Genomic DNA, 27,142 nt, shown 5'->3' with positions numbered 1-27,142 from the left:
CAGGGCAAGCTGCATCTCTTTACCCAGGCTTCTGGGGAGAAACAAACCAGCTAAGGGCAGGGGTATGCAGAAGAAGGGCTGGGATTTGTAGCTGGAGTGGGATTTTTTTCTTTGTTCCCATTATGTGGGGAAATTGCTGCATTTATTTCTGTACTTTTAACATAATGTACAGGGTGCCTAGACTGTCCGACAGGGGCATTTTCACTGCTTCTATAGATCTAAATAAATAGGTGTTAGGATCAGATGAGTAGACTTCAATGAGTTTTTTAAAACCCTATATGAAACCAGAGTCGTTCCAATGCAGTATTTGGGGACAGAGATCACTCATTTATAGACATAATGAGAAAACAAATGCACCAGTGCTACAAACACGCTCATATATAACTTTAAACAGATGAGTAGCCCCTTTGTCTTCATTGGGACCATTCACATGAGTAAAGTTGTCCATGTACTTAAAGTCTTTGCTTTGCTGAGTTCCTAAATTCAGTCTAAACCCTAAGGCCCTGAGCCAGCAAAGTACTTAAGCATGTGATTAACTTTAATCATGTGAGTAGTCCCACTGAAATCAACAGGACTTCTTGTATTAGACTAGGGACTAAAAGGCATGTAGCATTGCCTGAAGCTACAACTTAATTTACCATGGGCCCATTTCAAGCTCCTTTTTATTTTAATAATATGTGTATGCAGGAAAGAGGCAACCAGACATAACTGTTATGCCCTGCCTTGCACTCCTTCAAAACCTGTGGAAAAAACACTGTGTGGGTCCTCCGTGAACAGAGACCAGAGGGTGTGGGCAACCTGGATGAGGGCAAGAGATTCAAACATTGTGTTTTAGCATGTACTCTCCCTGAACTACTGACTTCATCTGTTGTGTCGATTACCTCTTCAGAGAATCATATGGTATGTCTACACTGCAATTAAAAATCCATGGCTGACCCATGCCAGGTGTCTTGGGCTCGTGGGGCTCAGGCTAAGGGGCTTTGAATTGCAGGGTAGACATTCAAGATCAGGTTGGTGCCTGGGCTTTAAGACCCTGTGATATGGGAGGATCCCAGAGCTCTAGCTGCAGCCTGAGCCCAAATATTTACCCAATGATTAAACAGCTCCTTCGACCAAACCCTGTGTGCCCGGGTAAGCTGGCACAGGCCAGTGTCAAACTGCAATGTAGATATACCAATAGGTCCAGCCCTAGCAGGATTAATCTATATAGTGAATCTGGTCAGTACTCAGAACAGGAGCCATAATGACAGATACTTTTGCAGCAGTTTTATTTGAATCAAAAATACAAATTGACTTAGACCTGAATTTGGCCTCAGATGCTTTGTTGATTTAGTCCAACCAGTTTATACATCTGTACCTGATAAATTGGTTGAAACAATAATTACAAACAGAATAACAAAACACCTGGAAGATCATGATATGATAGGGACTACTCAGCATGGTTTCTTCACAGGAAAACCTTGTTTCACTAATCTCTTTGAATTCTTTTAATGGGTCAATAACATAGTGGATAAAGGAGAACCAAATGACAAAATGTATTTATGTAGTGTTGTTGTACCTGTGTTGCTAGATTATCAAGCGGCTGTTGACAAGGTTTCACACAAGATGTTACTAAAGAAGTTAAGTATCATGGGGTGAGAGGGAAGGTATTTTCATTAATCAAAAATAGCTAGGAGACAGAAAACAAAGTAGGATTAACTGTCCCAGAAGCATATAATAACTATAGTTGGATTCACAGTGGTCACCTAAAAAATTAAAAAGTATAACACAAAGTACCCCCACTGAAAGTTTTTCTGTTCACGTTAGTTCTGACAAATAGGATCTTAATACTGATTAACAGGATCCTACATTTTAAGGTGTTTCAACCTAATGCAGTAATGCAAAAACAATTTGTTCGCTTTGTATTCAGACATGTCTGATACTAAGTAGGAAGAGTTGACAGTTATCACTGGCAGCTTTTTATATAGTATAACTAATGATCCTTAAAAAAGCAGGGGACATCATCTAATTTGTCTGCCAATCTGTCTCATTTAATTTGCATCAATCTGTCTCAGTTTCAACCTTTCTTCTGTACCACAGAAATTCTAGTCGGATTATACTCTGTGCAAGTTGTAAATCTACTGTGATCTTGACTGAAACTTGGAAGAGAGCGCTATTCTGGTGCACAGTGACCTCCTGTGGAATTTGTTGCAAATGCTAAGTGTGAGGCTGGAGGAAGTCTGGTGCAAAATAGGAATATCTAGAAGTATAGGATCAAATCTAAACCTACATTCAGTAAAGAACTTGAGCATATGCTTAATTTTTGGGTACCTGAATATTCTCATTGGCTTTATTGGGTCTGCTCACATGCTTATAAGTTAAGCACATGCTTAGTTATATTGCTGAATCTGGAACTCAATAACTAAATCATTTTGATCATTTTCAAAAGTTTTATGGGAACATCAGTTACAGTTTTCAGTAATATGGTGTTGCTAGTTCACTCCAATGAGTGTAATGGGCAATTTTCTGATGGGGGGTTATTTTTTTCAAAGGTAGTGATTCACAGTATCTGTTATAACTTCCAATAATGTAGACTTGATTGTATAATCATTTTGGGGAGAAAACTAAAAGTGGAATAAGATTTTGGGCTGTACCTCTAAGGCTATGTCTGTCCTGCAAACAAGGGGTATAAGTCCCATATAGCTCACACTAACTTGATGAGAACTGGCACGAGTATAAATAATAGTGTAGCCACAGCAGCACCGAGGTATGGCTTAGCCGTGCCGAGTACATACCCATGGGGATCGGGCAGGTTTGTACTCAAGACAGCTAAGTGGCTGCTGCTGCCCGTGCAACCCCGGTATGCTGCTATTTATACTCACTGGAGCGAGTATGTGTACACAAGCAGGAAATCACACCCGTAGCTTGCAGTGTAGCCTAAGAGGCTCAGCATAAAACTTGCATTACAGGGTGGGAGAGGGTGATGCTGGTGGCTTTGAGCCACTTTTGCTTCCTTAGGGTTCTAGGCTGCTGAGGGGAGCCAGTGAGGCCCCAGAATAATTTAGAAGGGCAGCCTGTGGGTGACAGCACTGCTCAGAATTCCCACAGTGCTATAGGATGTGGTCCTCCCCCACCTCTTCTGGCACACCCCTTATGCCTAGGCTTGCAATAGGGGCCTTATAGGGCAGTGTAAAGCTGCCTTGCACAGTTCTCTCCTGGACAGATCTGGGGCTCTAATGGCTCTTTTATGGTGCTGTAGAAACATACAAGGAGCATAGCAGAGGGGGAAATCCATGGTATTCAACTTACCTCAACTCCTTTTGATAGGTGGACTCTGAAAGAAAGGAAGAAATGTTTTTAAAATACAGCAAAATAAAATAAGGCTTGCTACTGAGGTTCTCCCACTTTCTCACAGTTCAGACTGTATTTTAATACAGAAATTATCTCATAGCTCTCCTCCCCTCCTGTCTGCAGTCACAGAACAGCCGGGTGCACTTACTTACACGGAAAATTAATGCTAGGAAAGAATTTACTGAATGCATTTGTAGCTGGTGTACATTGTATAGCTGTACAAATCTAGGTGTAGATGTACACTGACCTTCAATGAGATTTGTATTCCAAGTCATTTAGCCACTTTTGAAAATCTTACCCTTCCTTTTTACTACTGACGGAAATACTAACGAGCCACCAATGCTACTGGAAACAAGTTATATCAGAAGAACTCAGCAAGCAACTGTTTGTAGTATCTACAAGCAGCTGGTTAACAGAATCACCTCTCTGCCCTGAACAATCCTTACCAAACTGTGCACTGTGCTTTAACTGAAACAATAATAGATTAAATCTAATTTAAGGTTTAAAAAATGCAGAGCCAGTAGCAAAAATCCATTTACCTTTGTTTTTTAGGCAGCAGTATATTATTATAAAAATAATAATGATCAGAAGAAGAAAACCAATTGACAGTGTAACTGCAAGTATAATAGTCCGTGTCCGCGTGCTGTCTTCTTGGTTACCATTTTCTATTAAATGAAATGAAGAAGCATTACACTAGCAGAGCTGTGACTTTTCTTTTTCTGAAGCGCATGACCAACTTTCTGGAAGCATTATTAAATTACTGGTTGATTATTTAAAACAAGAGATGGATTGTGTTTTCATTTGTGTTCAAAATGACTTTACCCTATATTGATGATACCCAGCACCACAAAATACCTTGATCACAATAATTCTTTGTTACAATTATTCTACTTTATCTGCTAGTTATATTTCTGACAAATCCAGGCTGCTAATTTTCTTCATTCTTCCCATTTAAATGTATTTTGTAGACATTCTGAGCCCAATCTAAACCCTACTGAAAGCAAATGGGAGTCTTTCCATTGGCTTCAACAGGTATTAGATCGCACTCATTGTGCATAATTCAAAAAAACCTCTGTTGTCCACTGTAAAGGACAAGCATGTTAACAACACATCTATTGAGTTTGAGATTGCTAGCCTTGACACATTCCTGCCTCCTAGACTATAACATATAAGATTGCATAGTGATGTACAATATGTATTTACATGTTTTCACATAACTATGATTCGAATTTTTTTTTAACCTATAATGCTAAATCCTTTGGTTTCAAAATCATTCAATGTATCCCTATTTCTGGTTGCCACAAACAAAAGGTGCTCACCATATATCCATCGAAATAATCAACATTAAAATGATAGCTTTTACCCTTTAACTAGTTGTCAACATACAATAGACCAGAGGTGGGCAAACTACGGCCCGCGGACCACATCTGGTCTATGTGACCTTCCTGCCCAGCCCCTGAGCTCCTGCCCCGGTAGGCTAGCCCCCAGCCCCTATCCCTGCTGTTCCCTCTCCCCTTCAGCCTCAGCTCCCTTCACCGCTGGCGCAATGCTCTGGCTGGCGGGGCTGTGAGCTCCGGAGGCAGCGCAGCTGCAGAGCCAGGGCCTGCCCCGGTGCTTTGTGGCTGGCTCCAGCCAGGTGGCACAGCTGCAGCACCGCCAGCCACTGGTGCTCCTGGCAGTGCGGTAAGGGGGCAGGGAGCAGTGGGGTTGGATAGAGGGCAGGGGAGTTTGGGGGGTGGTGGTCAGGGGGTGAGGGTGTGGATAGGGATCGGGGTGGTCAGAAGGTGGGGAACAGGGGGGTTGGATGGGGCAGAGGTCCCGGGGGGCAGTCAGGAATGAGAAGGGGGGTTCGATGGGTCGGCAGGGGTCGGTTGGGGCAGGGGTTTCTAGGGCAGTCAGGGAACCTGGAGAAGGGGTGGTTGGATGGGGCAGAGGTCCCAAGGGGCCATCAGGAATGAGAGGAGGGGTTGGATGGGGCAGCAGGGGGAAGTCAGGGGCAGGGGTTCCAGGGGCAATCAGAGGACAGGGGAGCAGGGGGGAGGGATGGGGCAGGGGTCCTGGGGGGGGGGCTGCCAGGGAACAGGGAGGGTTGGATTGGGCAGGTGACCTAGGCGGGTGGATAGGGGGTGGGGGATGGGACACTATCCCCTCCCCAACCGGCCATCCATACAATTTCAAAAATCCATACAAATTCAAAAATCCCTCAGGCCAAAAAGTTTGCCCGCCCCTGCAATAGACATGTCTTCTGATGGTAATATGGCCCTGTCCATCAGGCTTATCCAATATCTGTGGTGCTCTTTACTAACTGAACCAATCTTTGATCTTCCTAACTGCAGTGAGCAGCCCCAGCCCAAAAGCTAAGGCCGGCTCCAAAAGCAGTCCAAAATATAGCCCTGGTAGCTGTATTAAAAACAAACTTCAAATCCAACCCAAAAGCATAAGGTTTGTACAGACTTGATAATACTGCCTCGGTTGCACTGGATTTGTGTGTCTCATGTCCTTTTTAGTGTTCCTAATTGAAGATGGACCTGAATGGCAAAATTTGGATACAGGTTTCAGACTCACCAAAGTTTGCCGATGTTCTGGAGTTTTGGATTGGCCCATTACAGCATAATAGCCCAGCCGCAAAATTTGGACTTGAATTTGAATTCTGAACACTCCAAAGACTGAATGGTTCACAAATTATTAGTCTCTTCTCTAATCCTTATGAACTATCAGCACATAAATTGATCATGCAAATTAACCAAATTAAGCATTGAGGGGCTGCTCCTGGATCTAATTATAAACTACTACCCAAAATGTTCCTGGATTCCAACTTTAATACATATCCTTATCCATCTAGAGCTCTTCAGGAATGTATTGTCTCCATTTCAATGGTCATTGTTAATTCTCTCTCCTAAAAGGATATTTTGCCCTTATGTGTGTGAACATTAATTCCATTGAGAGTAATGGAAATCCTGTATATGAATGCATCCATCCTCCTCCTCCGGCCACACACAACATACCTAATTCCCCCCAATACTTTCTGTTCACTTCGTTCCTTACACACCTCAAACAGCAAATTTTTCCCCCCTTCATCCCAGTTTTTTTGAGCAACCAATCCTTCTCCCATTGTGCGCTCAACCTCTGGAACAGCTTCCTTCTCTATGCATCTTTCTGAATCCTGTCCTCCTTCAAATCTCATCACAATAAATTTCATCCCTCTTTCTGGTCTAGGGCTCTTAACGCACTCCCTGAGAAAACTAACCATCCAGATCCTGCTTCCATTTAAATAAGTGGCAAACTCCCATTTTACATTCAGGGAAGCAGAATCAAGCCCTTAATTTTCCATGTCTCTATCTTCAATCATTCTTCCTAAGATTGTCCTTGTATAGCTTTTGTTCTGCCTTGCCATAACTTCTGAAGTTACCAGTATATTATAATCTTTAGCCTCATAGTTAATATGTATAAATCAATTGTGAAGTGCTTTGTAATTTTTTTTGCATGGAAGAAATAAATCTACAGCATAAATCTGCATTTTATTTTATTTTATTTTATTTTATTTTATATTGTTCCGTACAAAATGTTGTGGAGATTTTAAGGTAGTTAAAATATGAAATAAATGTTAATCTTTCCTGTATGTTTAATTATGTTTTTAGTAAGTTATTGCTACCAAATATCAGTTATTGTGAGTACTCTTATTTTAAGATCTTGTTTTTATATTTAGCTTCTTGTAATAGCTTTCTCAGTTAACTTTAATACAGATTTGTGATAAGATACATGCAGAAAATAATTTGTTGTGCTAAGTCATATCAAGGTTAGATACAAGCAGTATATAGATAAATAGAGGTGTGTTAGTCAATATTTTTTTAATGAGTCCTATAAACGGATCTCCATACGTGATAGCCTAAAATTTCTGTTTATTAGCTGCAATGTTATACTTTGGCAAACACTACACTCTTATTAGTTTCACATTTCTTGGTAAATATAGAAACTGGGATGCTAAGATTTGAGGAATAGTTCTTACATCAGCTTCATTTGTTCTTGTGATTTTCATTTAACCAGCCTTTGAGCCTTCATGGCCTATTCATTTGCCAAAGTAAGATGGCTGCTCAGGTCGAATTCAGGAATAGTCGGCTTTTCAGGCAGCACAGAGCAGAAAGAGGGAGCAAGGGAAGGTTTTCGTTCAGTGCCTGCCCTTGAGCATTGACACAGATGGATCACTAAGACTTGCCAGCATTGGAATGTAGAAGCAGGAAGGTGCCAATGGCACTGCTCCTGTGCTGTGTACCAGCTCTTCTCCAATGTACTTGTCACTCAAAATGATCACTCTGTTCAGGAGGAGTGTTTTTAACACTTGTGATTCCCAAGAACTATGTTGATTTAAAAGCAGAGGAGTCTAATTATCATTAGAAATTCCATATTAATTGATAGGAAAAGCTAAGCACAAGAAACCTGCACTGCATAATAATCATATACTTGGAGTTCTAAAAGTGTCCTTAATTCTTTCCCATACTTTATCCATACTCTATAACCTTAGGTTACTATAAGTTGAATAAGTCTCCTGTCAGCATATTCTCTAATAGCATCTTTCACATTAGCTCTAAGTTATTTCCATACTGTGGGAACTCCTTCAGCGTGCATACTTTAACCAGTCCCATGCACTGTCACTCTGTTGAGATTAAGGGCTACAAAAAGCCTGCACATTGATGTCAGGAAACTTTACATGCTTGAAACAAGTCTTGCAAGCAAAGTGCCCAGGATAGTTTCAGATATTTCAATAAACCTAAAAAAGTGTATTGCTTAAGGAATCATCTTCCTTCATTTTTTTTTTATACTCGAATCTTCTGTTTGAGATGAGATTTGTGTGGAATTTTCACTGCAGTGGAGCACAGCCATCTTTCAGGATTGAAAGGGAACTAGCAGGAATGGTACTTCCTACTGTTTATCACTAGAATCCATTACAAGAGATCTTCTGTATAATCTAGCGGAGGGGGAAACAAGATTGTTGTGTGTAAAACACAGCAAATTTTCTTTTTATAACATGGATGAGAACAGACTGACTGTAGTATTCTTGAAGAAGCAGGGAGTCTTAGGTTTCAGTAAAAAACTGTTATGTCAACAATGTAATGCATGAGACTGCATCCAGTGTCTGGCTCAGAGAACTCTATGGGTATGTCTACCCAGCAGTGGCACAAATCCCAGTGGGGGTAGATGTACATGCACTAGCTCTGCTCATGCTAGTACACTAAAAATAGCAGTGTGGCAACAGCGGCACACGCAGCTTCTTGGGCTAGCCACCCAAGTACAATCCCGCCTGATCCCTTGGATACGTACTCAAGCGGCTAGCCCAAGCCACTGCCTGTCTTGCTATTTTTAGGTGTTTGTCTACCCGTGCTGCAAATTAGACTTCCCTCCCAGCTACTGTGAAGACATACCCTCTGAATGTGTCTAGCCTAGCTTACTTCCTACAAGTTACCTGCGGTGTCTGCAAGATGGCATTGTACCACATTGTCCCTCATAGTTCAGTATGTTATGGAGAACATGAATGTGCCTATAAGGAACTGGAGCAGCTGCAGCTGGTATGTTTTAACACTTCCATATAAATCAGTCTGAAAAATAAACAGCCACAGACTTCAAAGTTTTCGTTTCCATGCCCCTCCCCATCTCAACTGCTGTCATCGTTATTATCTGCTTTTCCCAGTTTGGCAGTTAAATTAATCTCTTCCCTGTTTGATCTTTCTGCTTGTCCCAGGGACTGCAGCCCCAGGAGAGCTATAGCTGGTTAGTCTATAAGGTGCCACAGGATTCTTTGCTGCTTTTATAGTATTTTGCTAAATTATGCGTGAGGAAGCCCTCACCTTAGTCTCTCTAATGTTTACACTACCACTTATACAACAAGGAGTTTGGTAGCACCTTAAAGACTAACAGATTTATTTGGGCATAAGCTTTCATAGGTAAAAAAAAACCCTTCTTCAGATCTGATGAAATGAGGATTTTATCCATAAAAGCTTATGCCCAAATAAAACTGTTATTCTTTAAGATGCCACCAGACTCGTTGTTTTTGTGGATACAGACTAACACGGCTACCCCCTGATACTTGACTACGACTTAGATTGGCAAAACTTATATCGTTCAGGGGTGTGAAAAAAACACCACATTGAGCACAGCACTATGTCGATGGGAGAGCTTCTCCTGTCAGCATAGCCACCACCGCTTGTTAGGGATGGTTTAATTGTGTCAGCAGAAGAGCTCTCTGCCATCAGCATAGAGTGGCTACACAAGAGATCTTACAGCACCACAGCTGCATCGGTACAGCTGTGCCACTGTAAGGCCCCTAGTGTGGACATATCCTAACTGACAGATTAGTTAAGTCCCTGTGGGCCAGGCCCAATGTAACATTACGTCATGCCTTCCCTCGGCCATTAAATAAAACACTAGGAAATTCAACTAGCAAGCCTTACTTTGGCCATCTCTCCTTTCAGATGTAACAAGTTAAATAAAGGATCAAATGACCTCATCTGGAATATCGCGTTCAATTATGAATAAACTAGTGTAAATGGTGAATTCTCTGTAACTGGAAGTCTTTAAACCATGATTTGAGGACTTCAGTAACTCAGCCAGAGGTTAGGGGGGTCTATTACAGGAGTAGGTGAGTGAGGTTCTGTGGCCTGCAATGTGCAGGAGATCAGACTAGATTATCACGATGATTTCTTCTGACTTTAGTAAAGGTATCTGAGTAGGAATATACATTACAATTTTAAACCTGACCAGTGTACCATAAGCAACTTGCCACAAGATGTCAGAACATGTTAGTATTAGAGCTGAATGGGTCTAATATTTATTTATTTTTCTTTCTTGAGATAGGAATTCGATACAGTGCTCCTGTCAGATATTTCTAAATTATCTGCAAAAACATTAGAGTTTTCAGTTGCCTAAGCGGCCCCTGGAATCATGGTAAAAGTTGCGGATCCCCCCAAATCCGAAATGGTGCCCCTGTGGGCAGACACAGAGTTTGCCCACCCTAACCCCCCATGCGCGGTCCCATTGGCTTGACTGGAGCCACCCCTCCAAATATAGATGTCAAATTATGCCTATGCTGAGAAATCTTAAGTATCTGTTACTGCATAATCATTTTCCCAAAGAGGAATGCATGATGGTCCTATATGATCGCTAATTATGTACTAATTGTGTCTGTGACATCTGTTTTTCTCCTCTTCTAATGTACAGCATGTAACTATGGAAACTGTGGGTGGATGCCTCAATAGCTCTAGAATGAGTAGGCTGGGGAATTTAATCATTTTATTAAGTCCTCAGGACAGATCTCTTTTGTTTAGTCAGTAATTAGTAGCCATTAAACTTAGAGGAAGTCTTATTAAAAATAGTAAAATGGCCTTTTTCAATTGCTTTACAAAGTAGATGGTCCTGAGAAACTTGCTGACAATGGCTCACACTTAAAGTAAAAGGCCCAGCCAGTCTGTCTATCTGTCTATCTATCTATGTTTTTATACCACACCCATCATTGGGTATACATCATGCCAGTGCCACCCATTTCAGAACATGGAATGGGTCACGTATCATGTAACACTCCAAGGGGTGCCAACTCAGTCAAAGAGCTGTCAGTTTGATGTCAATAACTCAGCTCCTTTTTTCCATGCTCACCCAATCACTAAAAGAAACATGAATTTAAGGACCTCCTCTGCCTACGGGAAACTCTGGGTGGCACAGAGTCACCATAAGGGCTTCTACACCACCCCTCCAGCTCCCACCATAGGAAGGGTGAAAAAAAGTGTCCTTGTGCCCCAGTAATCTCACCTTTTGTAACAGCCCCTAGAGACCATGAGCAGCTGGTGTTAATTCCAGCAGCCTTGAAACTCCTCTGCTTTACAGCACTGGAGACAAATGGCCAGGTAATTCCCAAGATTGAGGGGCCAAAAAGGGCATTTTCATGCCTCCTCCCCTGTTTCACCAAGTGCTGCTTAGCCCCAGTTGAGGATCTAGTCCTGTTTGTTCTTATTGTGCTAGCACTTGGAACAGAAAACCATCCATCACTACCTCAAAAACAGGTTTGCTGATATACACTTATGGACCAGATCCTGTCCCCTAGCTCCGCTGGCTTTGTGCTACTCAGGCAGCACAATGCAGGTGGAAGCTCAGCTTATCCAGCTGGTTGGTGATTCCCCTGGCATTGGGGTCATATTAAACTATGGGATTAATTGCCACAGGTTGCTGGTGAGGCCAGGAATTTAGCAATATGTTTGGGTGCTGGCCACTATCTGGGACATGACACTGGATGAGTTGGCCCACTGGTCTGATCGAGCATGGCAATTCCTGAGTTGGAGTGAAGCTTGGGAAAGTGCATGCAGCTGGAATGCCACTGTTCTACAGTCATCCATGGCTGATGGCACAGCCAGCACCCTGCAGGAGGAAGCGCAGTGGGTACCAAGCACAGTATGGTTCCTAGGCTGTAACTGCAATGGCAGAACAGCTTCATGCCTGCTGTGTAACCTTATGGGGTCCATTCTGTTGTGCACACGTGTTTACTTTGGGTTGTGTGTAGGGGTGAGATCCTACTTGTGTTGAAGTCAATGGCAAAACTTTCAGAGTTCAGTAGAGCCAGGATTTCACATTAGGATTTAGTCCTGCACAAACAAGACATAGCAAAAGATGTTTATGTGACTGACAGAAATCTATTGTTATTTCATGCCCTGAATCAATTTTTTTCAATGCCTAAATTCATGGGGTGAGATCATGCAAAAGGCAGAAAATCCAATTTTGTATGCAATGAAGCCCTTAATTAGCATTAGGGAGAGTTCTGCTTCCCTTGTGCTGCTCCAAATAAAGAGAATTTAATGATGCTCGTGACAGGAGTGAATTTAACATTATGTGACGTTTGTACTGTTTACTGGAGTTTGATTCTGTTACATATATAGATGTCATGTTGCTTAAACTGGAATAAAAGATTTTCAAAACAAAACAAAAAGGCATAGTATAGAGAATGTTCACTTACCTGCAAGAGAATCCTGCACAATAAGAGTTACAGTTGCATTCTGGGGCTTAGGAAGTGCCTCTATATAAGCTAAACAAGTCAGCGTCTCATTGGCCATCAGAGTCAAAGTTAAGGTGCTCACTTCATTGTGAAGATCATTAGATCCTTGACTGTGGTTAGTAACATACCTGGACTTATCTACAAAAGAGTTGTTTATCATCCAGGTCATGTTTGGAGCTGGAGCCCATCCTAAGGCTTCACAAACAATTTCAATTGTTTCGTTCTTTCTTACTGTTGAGTTGTGATCTTTGATGAACAAAGATCCATTAACTGTGGGGGGAAAAGATGATTTGTTCCTTCAGAATATTTAACTGCAATGGTGTTTTATTCCCAGTTTTGCTACCAAAAATCAATCATATTTTGAAATTTGCAAGTTAAAAAAAATTAAATTAAAATAGAAGACCTAAAACATAGAGATGCTGTTTACATGAAATAAATGTGAAGCCATTGCAGCTTCTTGGCCATGTTATAGTCCATTTTGGCTTCACAACTAGACTTAGTTTTCCACCATCTGTTCAATGAAAGCTTTGGAAGTGTCACTCTTTGGCCATACTGAAATATCTCCTGCACCAGCTAAAGGACCATGTGTCATCAGGATTTTATTTCTCTGTTGCCTCTTAGAGATGTTCTTCAGGTTTATCAAGGAAAGTTTATAGAAAAATGATGCTCTGGGCATCAGGCTTCTTCTTTTTTGGACAAATGAATAGTAGATGGAGGGAAGATTCCATTTTATTGGATGCATTTTCTTAATAATGATGCTTGAGGAAGCCTACAGAGAGGATGTCTGATATACATGAAAGGTATACTGTATCCTGGATGCTGTAGTGTACAGCAGCAGTCACATGAAGGATATCACCTCGTGACTCACATGCTAAATTTTTGCACTATGTTAAACCCCAACACGAACTGGGTGGAGGCTGACTATTCCTAGGTCAGACAGTAGGAAGGAGCTCTACTTTAAATGCAAAAGAAAATTTATGTACAAAAATGAGGGAAAAAATCCATAAAGACTCTGGCCAAAAGAGATTGTTTTTGACTAGTGGCTGGCAGCACTGATACAGGCTTCTGGCACTTTCACACAACCCAAAACAGAGTAAGAGCTGCTACAGGAAAAAATGAGCACAACTGAAGTCTTTTGCAGTGGCAGCCTCAGTCTACCTTGGAATGCCAATCTGTACATGAAATTACTGATCCATCTTTCAAGATGAGAAATATAACAGACATAGGGCATTCATTGAAAGTCGATACACATACAGATTGGTAATTTTGGCATTGTGCCACAGGATTTCTGTTAAGTACAATTTAATAAAAATTCTGGGACAAAAATGAAAAGGCATACACACCTTGCACAGAAAGAAAGGCATAACTGTTGGGGATACCAAGTTGGATGCTGCATTCTATTTTACCAGAATCGTTCTGTTGGACATTGTGGATGATCAGCTCTGAGGTAAAAGTCTCACCACTGGTATAATTTTGCTGAGTGAAGCAATCTATTGTTACAACTGCTCCTCCAAGGTGAGTTGTCGTGAGAACAGCATTCCCGTTTAAAAGCCAAATGATAATTTGCCATCCTTGTGACACAGTACAGTTAAACCGAGCCTCTGAACCAGCTAGGACTGTTGCATTAGCTGGCCCATTTATAATAGAATAACCAAAGCCAAAACCTGGAAAGAAAAAAACAAGATTGTAAATATACCAGCACCAATGTCAATGAGGTGCCTTTGGCTTACCTTGACTATTCAGCAGATAAGACTACAAAACAAAAATACTTGGCTCTGAGTAACAGCACTTTTTCACGTGAATATTTTGTGTATTTGACATCTGAAGAACATATCAGAAAAGACCACTGAGTCCTCTAATTGGCAACATATCTCTAACAATAAGTGATACCAGATGTTTCGGAGAAAGCTTAAAATCCCCATTATCATTTAATAATTCCCAGTAAAAAAATCTATGTTAAAATGGAGTTAAAGATAAGGAAGCTTGACTTTATATCAGTAGTTTTAAGGTTGAATACATTGCAAGGATATTGTATTATCTCCAAACCAAGTGTTATAAACCCAGGAAATACACAATTAAGAGTTAAACTTAAAAGAAACCTAAACAACTTACCATATGGAAATGCAGTTAGGGCACCCAACTGTAGTAAGAGGAGGCCCTGAGATATAAACCTTGGTATCAGAGGCCTGGTTTGAGGCCTGAGGCCTGAACTAAAGTAATGCTCAAGACTTTGCTAACATAAAGCAAAGTTAAGCTGTGAGCCAGAGGCAGGCCCTGCTCACAGAAGCTGGCAAGAAAAGGGCTGATGTTGCATAAACATATATTCACATAGTGTATTGAAGCATAAACACGGTACCAGAACACTCTATACTGGAACATTCCACAGATAACAAGGAACAGGCTAACCCATCCCAATGACAGGGGCAAAAGGGTAATATGATGGATAGCGTTGTTTTGTTCGAACCAACATGTACAAGGTGAGAGGCGGCACCTTACTACATAGAGGGGTTGTACCTTGCTGCGTAGAGGGGTTGCAACTCAATACGTCAGGAGTGATGTGTAACTTGTTTGTACCTGTGTATAAGAATGCATCCCTGGAGCGGTGTCTTTTGTCCAGCCAAAGGGGCAGTGGAAAGTCCCACCACTGACTGAGCTGAGTCCATTGTCAGGGAGCACATATGTACTGGCTAGCTGCACCTTAGCAGCACCTTGGACTACGTTTGCCGGGGAGCTGGAGACTGTGTTTCTCTTCAACAATAAACCTGGCTGACATGCCTTCTAGTACCTTACTAGAGTCTGTGGTCATTGGGGGTTCCTTTCGGGTCTGCTGTGTCAGCTATCTTCGAAGAGCACACAGAGGGAACACACGTACGCAGCCGAGTGATATCAACGTTGAACAGAGCAGAGCACCACACCGGTAGCATCTGACAACACCAACAATCTGAACCCTGCTCTGTAGTGACAACATGCAAAAACAATGTGATTATGACTGAGTCATTTTAAGTGTTTGTGATCCCAGATAAGATTAAATTGATTTTTAAAGACACATTCACTTTTTTTTTCCTTTCATGGTGTCACAACAGAGCAGAGTTAAGGCTTCTGTTGGAGGAGAACTTTCAGTTAAAAAGACTAATGGGTAGGGAATTAAATATACGTTAAAATGTTCCTATGCACAAGATTTCAGTTAATTTTAACTTATTTATCATTTGAAAAGTTACATTATACCTCAAATTCTTAAACTGTTATTTCCTTAAGAGGGAAAAAATACACTTTTCCTTCAACCCTCCAGGAGGAGGACAGTAGAAATAGTCATCCAAAGAAAAGATTCTGTACAGACAGATTTGCTTTTATGTTCATGGAAGACTCTTATAGAGATTTGCTGCCTTCACAGGTTTCCATTAAAAACATTGTGCCTTTCCACTGCATTGCAGTCTCCTAAATATCTCTGTTTATGAGCGACAGAATAGCCAATCAAATGCAAACTTCACTTCTACTGTTAGTTATCAAAATCAAAAAATACATTATAAAGCACTGTCCTTTCAACAGAAATAGCCCATTTTTCCTTGTATAGTTGCAGCTATCCCTAGCATGCATCATTATCTTAAAGGTGAACTGGAGTGCTTTAAACTTACAGCTGTTTCAAGTCCTGAAACACAATTGTATGTTAACATGTAACATGTTTTATTAACTGAGGGCATCCTAACAACAACTGCTGATGACATCACTAAAACAGCAGTTTTGTGATGTCGGTACAGTAGCTAGGAATCAGACTGAAATCCCTAACCAGTTTTACATGCTCCATTTACAGCAACAGTCATCAGATTATCATGACTTCTGGTCATTATTGACCATTGCCAGATGTGAACCACTGACTTAAGTGAAAAAAACTCTGTATCCTTAACAATTCTCTGAGCCACCAAACATTCTGACCCAGGGTTTTTCTTGTGATTGTGACCTCACAAACATACGTGACAGAACTTGTCTCTGTCCCGTGAGGCTATACAATTTTGATATATTGAATTCTGAGTGTTAAATTTTCAAGGCTTTGTGTGAACTTTAGATGATTGATTGCAACTGACTTTAATAGTTATCATGAGGTTCAAACTGTACACAACCATTTTTAGAATTCACTACAGAAACGGGATTTTTCCTGAACCCTGAGTTATATAACAGTCCAAAAAAACCCAATGGGTTTTCAACACAGTGCATAGGGATTTAGCAACACAATTCCCATTAATGCAAATAGATCCCTGTACACCTGTAATTTATTTCTTAGCCAGTGACCTTACTCCCTTGTTATCACAGCAATAGCAGGGGGAGGGGGGGCAGGGCCATTAAAATTTGAAAAGGGCACCTGGAAAATCAGCTTGTTGGATAAACTGGAGAAATAGTTTACAGAATAATATCCCATGGATCCAAACTCAGCACAGCTTTATTCAGCACATTCCTAGGTTACAGTGCCTCTGGCTTAAGTTCTGTACAATTACAGGCTCATTCAGATTTAACAGAAACTTCAGCTCTTCAACCCTCACCTACAGCTGGAGCTTATACAACAAGAAGTACATTTTAGAACTCACTGGACTCCATTCAGAATGGCAAAAGTAGAGAACCATGTCAATTATACGTGCTGGAGCAATGGAGTGTTGAATACTAATCTAATGTATATGATTTTTTAATGTCCATTGTGCACGTGTTTGGACATGAAATATTTCACAGAACTGATATGACTTTCTATTCCTTTGGATCTTAAAATAATCAGTATTCCCGCCAATCTTAATTTACCGCACACTGGAAAGTATTTTGTTTTGTAGTCTTATCTGGCTGAATAGGCACATAGGCTCCCTATTCAATGTATGGCAACAGTTAGGTGCCTAAGAATGGGATCCACAAAAGCCAGAAAGCTGAACAGGGAGCCACCTAAGGCAATCAATCATAGATGGTGACTTCCTCTGGGTCCAGGGGTGGTGCTCAACCCCCGGTCCTGACCCCACCTGTCTTCTTCCCCCAGCCCCATCCCGCCTCTTCTGGCCCCTGTTCTGCCCTCACCCCATCCATTTCCCCAAGCCCCCACCCCCACTGCGCCTCTTTCCTGCCCAGTTCCACCCCCTCTCTCAGCATGCCCCATCCCCACTCCTCTCCCTCTCTCCCAGAGCCACCAGCATGCCGCAGAACAGCTTATCACAGTGAGCAGTAGGCACTGGAAGAGAGCGAGAGGCACAAATCAGTGGGGCAGCAGATGGGTGGAAGGCACTGGGAGGTGAGTGGGGAGCTGGAGTACGCACGGAGTTGGCACCTATGCAACCAACAGTAAATGCCAAGGACAGAGGTGAATCCTAAGCCCCACCCCTCAAAGGAATTTAGGTGCCAAAATCTGGGCTAGAGAAGCTGCCTCCCTCTGCCTGAGATTCACAGCCAGATATGCTTTCCTGGAGTTAGATGTCTAAATCCTTTTGTGCCTCTAGCCCTAAGTGACATATCCAGCTCAAAGAAAGAGTTGATGCCAGAACTGGCATTAGAACTCAGGTATTCTTGGTGCCAAATCCTATTCTCGCTCAGACATTTCGACTGTACCTGCCTTTATCAGTGACCAACCTGGAACATTTCTGTTGCGAGCTAGTTTAATAACAAAAAGACTGATCCTTACAAAATAAAAGCATCCAAAAGTGTACATTTTATAACCCATTCCACGAGACTGAGTTAAACAAGCAAATACAGAGCCATGCCATTAAAAAAACTGGAAGATAAGCATGGGGAACTGTGGTTTTTATGTATGATTATATAATCTTCTTGTACAGTATTTTATGCATCACTTACAAAAGTATTACATTTTGGAAATCAAAAAAATAAAATGGAAATAAATGTATTCATAATGTTCCCCATGCTATCACACCTATTAGATTCCACATTAGTCGCTTAACTTCAGCATGCACAGCGTATCTGTTCTCTACTGTCTCCTCAAAGCTTCAGCTTTGACATTTATAGACACTGTCTTTTTGCTGCCTAGGAAGATTCATAAAATCAGTCTTCATTCAGTAAACATTTTGTGTTATTAAAGAAGTTAATGGTTTACCATCCCTGTGAATAAATCACCTGGGTTTCTGTACCTCATCCATGGTTATGAGATCATATTTATGAGTGCCACTGAATCATAGACTAAAAATTCATCTCCTGATTCTCTGGTCTATGGCAAGATTGTGCCCTTGTCTTACTCAGCCAAGCAGGGCAGTAAGAGGAAGTAAGCATGATTTATTCCTCCCTTTAACTAACATGATTACATTTTAGCAGTCCATGAACCAGACAAAGCCCAGGATCTACGCTTTCTTACGCACACAAGGCCTGATTCAGTGCCTACTGAAGTCAATAGAATGCTTCCTGTTTTAATCCAGAGAACCTGCTTCAGGTCCCTACAGGTGGAAAGTCCACTAAGGAGGGAGGATGCCACAAAAGTGAAAGTGGGAAATGGTCACAACTGCCCCTCCACTGGGAGCCCATAAGACATCAGCACAGCTCAGAAAGTGTCTAGTGTTACTCAGAGAGATGTGGTCACATCCACTGGGGGAAGTGTTAATTTAACCTATCCCCACGATAACTTAAAGGTGCCCTTCCTTGACAGAAAATCCCAAGACAGCGTGTAGATCAAGGGTGAGCAAACTATGACCTGGGGGCAGCATCCAGTCCTTCACACATTTTAACCTGGCACTCAAGCTCCAGCCAGGCAGCGGTGTCAGGGGCTTGCCCCACTCCTCACATGCTATGCTCTGTGCAGCTCCCGGAAGCAGCAGCATGTCCCCCCTTTGCCTCCTATGCCTAGAGGCAACCAGGGTGCTCTGCACATTGCCCCCGCATCTCCCATTGACTAGCAACTACAGCCAATGGAAGCTGCAGGGGCAGCACCTGTGGGCGGGGCAGTGCACAGAGTCGCCTGGCTGTGCTTCCACATAGGAGTCGGAGGGAGGACATGCCACTGCTTCCGCGAGCTGCTTGAGGTAAGCACTGCCCAGAGCTTGCACCCTTTACCCTCCGGTGCCCCAACCCCCTGCCCCAACCCTGATCCCCCTCCCGCCCTCTGAACCCCTCATCCCCAGTCCCACCCCAGAACTTGCACCCCCAGCCAAAGCCCTCACTCCTTCCCACACTCCAACCCCCAGTTTCATGAGCATTCATGGCCCATCATACAATTTCCATACCCAGATGTGGCCCTCGGGCCAAAAATTTTGCCCACTCCTCATGTAGATGGTACCACTGCCTGCTCACCCACATTGTATTGCTTAGGGGAATCATTTCCTTACCCCTGGGCTCCTGAGTCTAAGGACTCTTTAGACACTGAAATGCCTTCTCTTGTATCTTCTGCCAAAAAAAATTCTGTCATTTACCTGTTGTTTCAAAGAGAAACTTCAGCTCTTTGTTTTTTTACCTTTTATTATTTATTTTACAGGAGGACATAGACCTAAATCAATATGCGCTTCCATTGTGCCAGGCGATGTAGAAATGTCATAAGAAACAGCCCTGCCATGAACTCTGCAACCTAAATAGAAAAGGAGGTATTCTTACCCCTATTTTTCTGATTGGGAACAAAGGACGTCCGTGGAAGAACCAGGAACTAAGCCCAGCTCTTCCGAGTCTAAGACTAATGCTTTAACCACAGGATTAGCATTCCTCTCTAATGTACAGTGTTCCTTAATTCAGCAAATACACTTCAATACCAATTTCATCACCTTGCTGTGTGAAAAATATCTGACATGTTCATTGAGAAAAACTCAGACCTCAAACTAAATTCTCATTGCTTTTTTCAGGGAGTTATATGTTCAATTCTTATTAACGCAAGTTCAGCACCTAGCTTCTCCCATACACTGATGAAAATTCTTGCCCTGACAACTAGCCTCACTTTATTACTCTCCACTGGAGAAAATTCTAAACCATGCACAATGCTCCATGAAATCATATTATTCATTTGCTTTTGCGTGACAAGGTGTGGGTTAGTAAAGCTTTGCATTACCTTGGGCATATCAGTCGATGTTTGTTACAGGATCAATCCTGATGAAAGTTCATAACAAGAATATTTCACTTAAGCCTAAGGGTGCAGTTCTGTGTTTCAACCATCCAACTTTTTCCAAAGGCAATCCAAAGGTGTTCATAGTGCGTATCACTTGTTCTATGAGTGGTTATTCCCCATTCTGTCACACAAACTTACTGGAACAGGTATTATGGTTCCTTCAGAAATAAATGCTTTTTTTGTTTACAGTTACTCAGTGCCAGTGGCAAATGGTGCACAAGTTAATGAGACACTTGTCCGAAAACCATCCCTTCCTACTACCATTTTCCTGTCCTCACCTGCTCTTCCTCTCATAAAGGGGTATCAGATTTTCAAACAGGTGCTTTGGCATCTGGAAAGGGTTGAGAAGAAAGTTCCCATTTCTCCTTCTGCTCCCTCCACCACCGACTACACTCCTTGTCCTTGATAAATAACACATCAGAACACGTTACAGCAAGGGATCACTGTGTTTACACTGTGTGTAAAATGTGTTTACTCTCAAGTTCTCCTCATTAATCATTTTTTCTATCTCTGTTATGGTATTTTTAAAGCATTCCCAGAGAGCCACGTCCTTTTTCTTTTTATCACTCACTGCAGATTTTCCCACATGCTGAGTCTTCTTTTCATCTGCCATATAAGAGGTAAAAGATGGAAAGGAAGGGGAATGCTCCCTCTTTTTAGCAGAGGAGGGAGAGCTATACTCTCTCCCCCACACCCCGCCTTCTGTACATACATTGTCTCTCTCTCTCTCACTTTCATGCACACACACACTCTCCTCTTTAATTTATTTCCTGCTCAGCAACCCTTGCTTTCTGGATTGATGTCAAAAGCATTTGTGGCCTCACTGGTGCAGCCCCACTAGTTGCTGGTTGGCTGGTATGAGACAGGTCTCTGTGATGTCACTGGCTCAGCACTTACAGCTTGCTGGGAGGATGCCAAGATACAGACTTTTGTGAGCTCACTAATTCATCCCTTGTAACTGGCTAGGATTTCAAGGCTTGAGGCCTCTGGCTCAACATCTCTAGCTTGCTATGCTGGTGTCAAGGGCTATGCCACTTTGACATTACTGACTCATCTCTAGCTTTCTGGAATGATTTAAAGGCAGATATTGATTGAGCATCTCTTACCTGCTGGGCTGATATGAAGGAACATATTTTTCTGAGGTCACTGGGTCAGCATCACCAGTTTAGTGGGATGATGCCCAGTTACAGGCCTTTGTGAATTACTGACTCAGCTAGGGTCACCAGATGTCCTGCTTTACTAAGCTTGTCGCACTTTGAAGGGATAGTCCCATCATTCTGTTAGCACTGCGGATTTGTTCCACCTTCATTAGAACACCGAGACATCAGGTGTGGACACAGGGAGCATTCCTAGTGCTGTATCTTGTGTAAAGGTGAGACAGGGGAGGAAGGGATCTGAGAGGGGTGGCTCAGTCACTGCTAGTGCTTTTTCAGGATAGGAAGCAAAATGAGACACTGAGTAGATGGAGACATGGCTTTTTTCAGAGGAGAGGGAGAAGAGTAGGCTCTGAGCCACTGCTCCTTTAAGAATAGAGGAGGGAGAAACAGAAGAAAAAGGACCAGATGCAGAAGGAGGATTGGCTGGGGGCTGAGGGTTTCTGCAAACCCAGGAGAGAAGCAGAGATGGGCCACCCATAGCACAGGGGCCTGCGGAAAGGTAGTGGGGCAGCATAAATTGATTTGGGTAAGGAGGGCAGCATTAGTTGCTTTCCAGGATAATTGACGTGTGGGGATTCATTGCTTTATCTGGGCAGAGCTTATTTATTGGATGTGGAGGAAAGGAGAGGGGAACGAGAGCTGGAGCCAGCTGATTGGATGTGACTGCTTGAGGTGGTGTTGAAAGAAGAGAGAGGGAGGGAGAAAGCTGAGAGAGGAAAAGGAGCATGTTGCTCTGCTGCCCCAGGCTGGAAGCTGTGTGTGATGATGACAAGTGAGGAGGAGCCAAACTCACCTGTTCTGGGCCTGGACCCGTCATGGTGAATGAGTGAGCAGGGGCAGTAGGAGGGGTTGGGAAGGTCCAGGGCCCAGGAGTTGGGAGGACTGAGGCTGTGGGGGTAAAAGTAAAGGAATCAAAGCATCAGATGGGAGGAAGATCCTGGCCGGGGGAAGGCATCAGTTTTAGTGAGGTGGGGATGTTTTTTGTATTTTATCAACTGGTCACCTAGTAGGGGAAAGTGCCTTATTTTCTCCCCTACCTCCTTCCTGCTGCTGTGTAGCTGTTCTTGGTTTTCACTTTGTAAGCCTCGTCATGCTAGCCCACCACTCCTAGCTGGCTGGGCTGCTGTGGAAGCTCAAGTCTCTGTGAGATAACTGAGTGAGGTAACCAGAGGTTAAAGCAGATCAGAGTGGAAGGGAAGTGCTCCACAGTTCTGGTGGCTTTATGTCATCACAGAGGGTGACGTGGTGAAATGACACCGTAGTGTCTTGTGTGAGAGACAGGACATAGAGATGATAAGGGAATAAATAGATGATAAGTTAATAAATGTGTGAAAGGTGCCTATGTCCCCAAGCAGCTGCCAAACAAAGTGAGTGTGAGCATGTAAATGTGGTGCTGTGGGAACAACCCGTGTACGCCTTATCTTCTCCTCACCGACACATACCCCACTATGGAAAGCTCAGAAGGCAGAGGCACCTGACAGGGCCATTCTCTTTCTTCTAGATTCAGTCAAGGAGCGGGGAAGGGTTTCCCATTTCCCCTGGAGGGACGGGAGAGGTTGAAGTAGCAAGGTCTGCCTCTTTCCCTCTCAGTCCCCTAGGGAGAACCAGCAGGGAGACATATCGTCCTGTAGAAAATAATCCAGTAGAGGTAGCTAGGAGATTCCCAGCTTGGACAATTCTTCTTCTCCCTTCAGCTATTAGTGCTGCTTCACCTGCTGATGGCGAGGCCTGGAGCCTCATAAATTCCCCACACAGATACATCTCCCCCTGCGCTCCCTACTGAAATTCTGCTGCCTGATGTGTCATTTCCCCAGGCAGTGCAGAGGCAGGAGGAGGGGGAAGTCTGCCTTCCCTCTGCCACAATCTTTCTTGCATCTGCTTCCCTGACTCCATTATGCCTTCTTCCTCTTCCCTCCTCCCTACTGTATCCCTTTCTAACACCTTCATACTGTGGTCCAGCCAAATTCATGATGTATTTTCAGGCTTGAAAGGAAAAGCAATCCCTTCTAAGCAGATTTAATAAATTCATTCACTATTTGAAACATACATTTGATTCTTCCTGTAATAGATATTTACAGTGCTTTGAAATTAGTTTATAAATGGTGTCCATTCTGAGTCATTTCAAGAATTAGAAATGTCCTACCTGTTAACGAGGCAAATAGGATAAAAGTGACTGGGATAAATTTCTGGAGGCTATCCATTGGAGCATTTTCTCCTGAAACCTAGGACAAAAAGGCATGCAGTTGTTACTGGACAGTTATAAGGAAGCTACACAACATAGAACTGTTGAGAAAATCAGTAATGTGTTGCTGCCGGTTTTATAATGCTCTAGCATTTAAACATTTGTCCCTTTGTGTCCTGTACTACACACATGTTGAGAAGATTAAAGGTGTCAGGGAGACCCTTTAATATAATGAAAATGGATCATGGGCAGCTGAGAGAAATAATTCTGAGTTGTCTGCAATCAAATGTGTACTCGGAGGACATCGCCCCTGCTGCTGTTAGTGTTCTGGCAGACTAAAGAACTCTATGGTCACTCATGTAACTGTCCTCTCTAAAGTAATTGAACGGGGTTTGATTCATGCCTGAGGCTACTCCTGCGATGTGTTTAATCAATACAGCTCCAGGCTCCCTCAGTACATTTCCGCCCTGGCCAGTACCACACACTTTTAAAGCTATTCTGGCTCTGGGATCCCCAGCATAGTGGGTTTTGTGGGAATAGTGCTCCTTTGAAACCCCTTCAATGTGGGCTTTGTGCCCCTGTGTGTCCTCTGCTAGAATCCACACTGGTTTCAAGCCCATTTTATTTCTTTACAACAAGGCTTGGCAGAATTTGAGTTTTGGGCTTGGATTTGTAATTTTGATGGCTAATATCAATGTTTATTTTTAATCATTTTTTATTTGTATACATTTAAATTTTCACAGTTGCACAAAGTTATAGGTTTTAAGCATTTATTTTTATTTTTATCTATTAAAATTTTCATAATTGTGGGAGATTATGTGGGGAGTAACACAACAGGGAGGGGCAGACAATAACTTTTTAGTGACAGTAGAGGTTGAGATTCAAAAAGTTAACGTTTTATAACTGTGACTATACAGATGTTCAGTATCAGCTGTCAAAATATACAAAGTAAAGATCCTTAAACCAAACTCTAATACGTTCTCAAGCAGCATTTTTCTTACTTTGCCTATTAGTAAATTTTGATGATTACCAATGGATTTTTTTCTTTGGTTTATGTGTATCCAGTGAAATCAACGTTTATTGACATTTACCAAATAAAAATCTGATGCTTCCTAGCCTACCCGTAATGAACCCATATTGGTTATGTTTCCAGAGAATTACTGACCAAGCAAACTACAATGAATCATGGTTAAAACATGATTTTCAAAAGCACTGATATTAGTCTTATTAGCGCACAATACAGCTGCACACAAATCCCATTCACCTGTCAGTTATATACTAAAAGTTTTGTTTCCCTGCAGTTACAATATCGTCTACCTTTCTTATATTCACAGCTGTGACAGGGCCACAATATGGGTGATATTTGCATTTGTGCAGATAAGATAACACTTGGCACACAAGGCGGTTACACCACCCTATCTCTATCCCTGCAAAGAACCAAGAGGAACTGGAAATACATCACGGTATTTTACTTACCCCTACAAAAAATTGCTATTTTCTCTGTGCCCAACACAGCTCCTATTCAGAACTTATATTCACACAGTTCAACAAGACTCTCAGTGTGCTCTGTGTGGTGCCATTGATCCTGAGACTACTAGCTGCTGACTGACAGAGACAACAGGACACATTGAGCTGCATTTCCTGGTTTCCATTTGTGCAGTGACAAAGAGGCTATCGGTACATTAGGGTATGTCCTAACATTATTTTTCTGCACTTTACTCAGGGCAGAAAAGATAAATACCCCCACTCCCAAAAGCAAACTTCTGCTGGCGTCCCAAAGAGGGCAGAGTTAAGGTTGGATGGATTGTCCTGTGCGAAAGTATCACTTTAGCACTGCATTTCCCAGGTCACATCTACATGTGAGTCTGTGAGGCTCAGCTCACAGAGACATACTTATGCCAGCTCCCATCAAGCTAACCTACTAAAAATAGTAGTGTAGCTGCAGTGGCATAGGCTAGCCACCTGAGCATAAACCCCTCCAGATCCTGTGAGTACGTACTCAGGGCAGCTAGCCCATGCCACTACTTGCTGTTGCCCATGCTACCATGGCTACACTACTATTTTTTAGTGCACTAGCTCAATGAAATCTAGTGCAAGTATGTCTACTTAAGCTGGGAATCACACCCCAGCTCCAAGCAGAGACACTGCGCAATTCCAGTTTCCTAATAGTTGTAGTTTGTTTTATTGTAACCCTAACATTTATAAGGAGTATGTCGGAGGGACCTAGATTGCCTGTCGTGGCTTGCACATTTTGCACATTTTATGGAATTAAACTCATGCATTCAGGAAGAAGATGAAAGGACACTGTTCTGTGGCCACAACTTTTACTTCCTGTAACAAACTTCTCTTGCCTTTAAATAGACCTTGCTTTGTGACATCCAGACCCTTACTCTGGAACCTGTACAAATTAATAGGGCAACAGTGACATTGTGGGTTCCCTATAAAAATGTTTTATTTTTCTTTACTTTTAAAAGCAATACTACATGGAGAAAAAAGCTGGCATGACCATTTTATTTCTCTTGAACAAATCCAGTACCTTGCTATGTTACAGTAAGATCCTGTAGCTAAGGGTCTGTATTAATAACCAGTAGTGATTTAGTGATTATAGCTGTGTGGAAAAGGCAAATTTCTGCCTCAGATGAATCTGTAGCACTTCCTAGGATGAAGACCCTTAAAGGAACGTGCAGAATCTATGTGGCTCCCTCCCAGACTGGAATAGTTTGTGCTGTGGTTACTTCTTGCAAAATAGTTAGAACCCTGAAATCAGGTCCTGGCAGGTGAAATAAACAAACAGAAATGCCTTTTCAGTTCATTTAATTGTAATTTAAAGGCTAGTGTGTGTTTTTGTTAGTGATTCAAGGTTTTAGATATGTTTATATATATATATATATATATATATATATATATATTCTGAAAGCATTTCAGTTTACTTTAGATACATGCTCGTTCTCACATTTTGTGTGGTGATTAAGCAGCTGAAAAAGACTGGATCCAGTTCCTAATAAAATGGAACTTTTCTCTTTCATCTGCAGCATTTATTCTCACCACACAAAATCTGAAAATGTTTGCATGTAATTAGCTCCAGTATTAATAGAAATAATAGAGATAAATCTCCAGGCCGGGAAGCAAATCCAAAGTTATTAACCTGCACTTTCTGTTGTACCCGTGCAACTAGAGAAAATCCCATGATTTCAGATTTTGTTTTTCTTCTGAATTGGAATAGAAACTAAATTATAATTACCCGATTAATTAAATTTTCAAAAATGAAAACTCATTTCTGGTCAATCAAAATATTTTGTTTCAATAATATCAGTGTTTCATTCCAGTTTTGACTTTTATAAAAAAAATCTATTCTATTGCTATTTATAATAGAATATAAAATATTGAAATGA

The 27,142-nt window shown here is 42.0% G+C and overlaps 1 protein-coding gene across 1 annotated transcript in view; it reads right to left on the bottom strand.

Moving 5' to 3' along the window:
* Positions 1–16,160, bottom strand: part of IGSF5 (immunoglobulin superfamily member 5) — a 32,149-nt gene extending 15,989 nt beyond the window's left edge. Inside the window, 7 exon segments of the mRNA XM_050933326.1 lie at positions 3,289–3,313; positions 3,870–3,995; positions 12,320–12,628; positions 13,702–14,022; position 15,641; positions 16,063–16,097; positions 16,100–16,160. Coding sequence (XP_050789283.1) covers positions 3,289–3,313; positions 3,870–3,995; positions 12,320–12,628; positions 13,702–14,022; position 15,641; positions 16,063–16,097; positions 16,100–16,160 — 878 coding nt within the window.
* Between the last annotated feature and the right edge of the window lie 10,982 nt (positions 16,161–27,142).

This window comes from Gopherus flavomarginatus, chromosome 1, assembly GCF_025201925.1.
Source record: "Gopherus flavomarginatus isolate rGopFla2 chromosome 1, rGopFla2.mat.asm, whole genome shotgun sequence".
NCBI lineage: Eukaryota > Metazoa > Chordata > Testudines > Testudinidae > Gopherus > Gopherus flavomarginatus.
The sequence above is the reverse complement of the archived record's forward strand: the minus strand, read 5'-3'. Positions and strand labels throughout refer to the sequence as shown.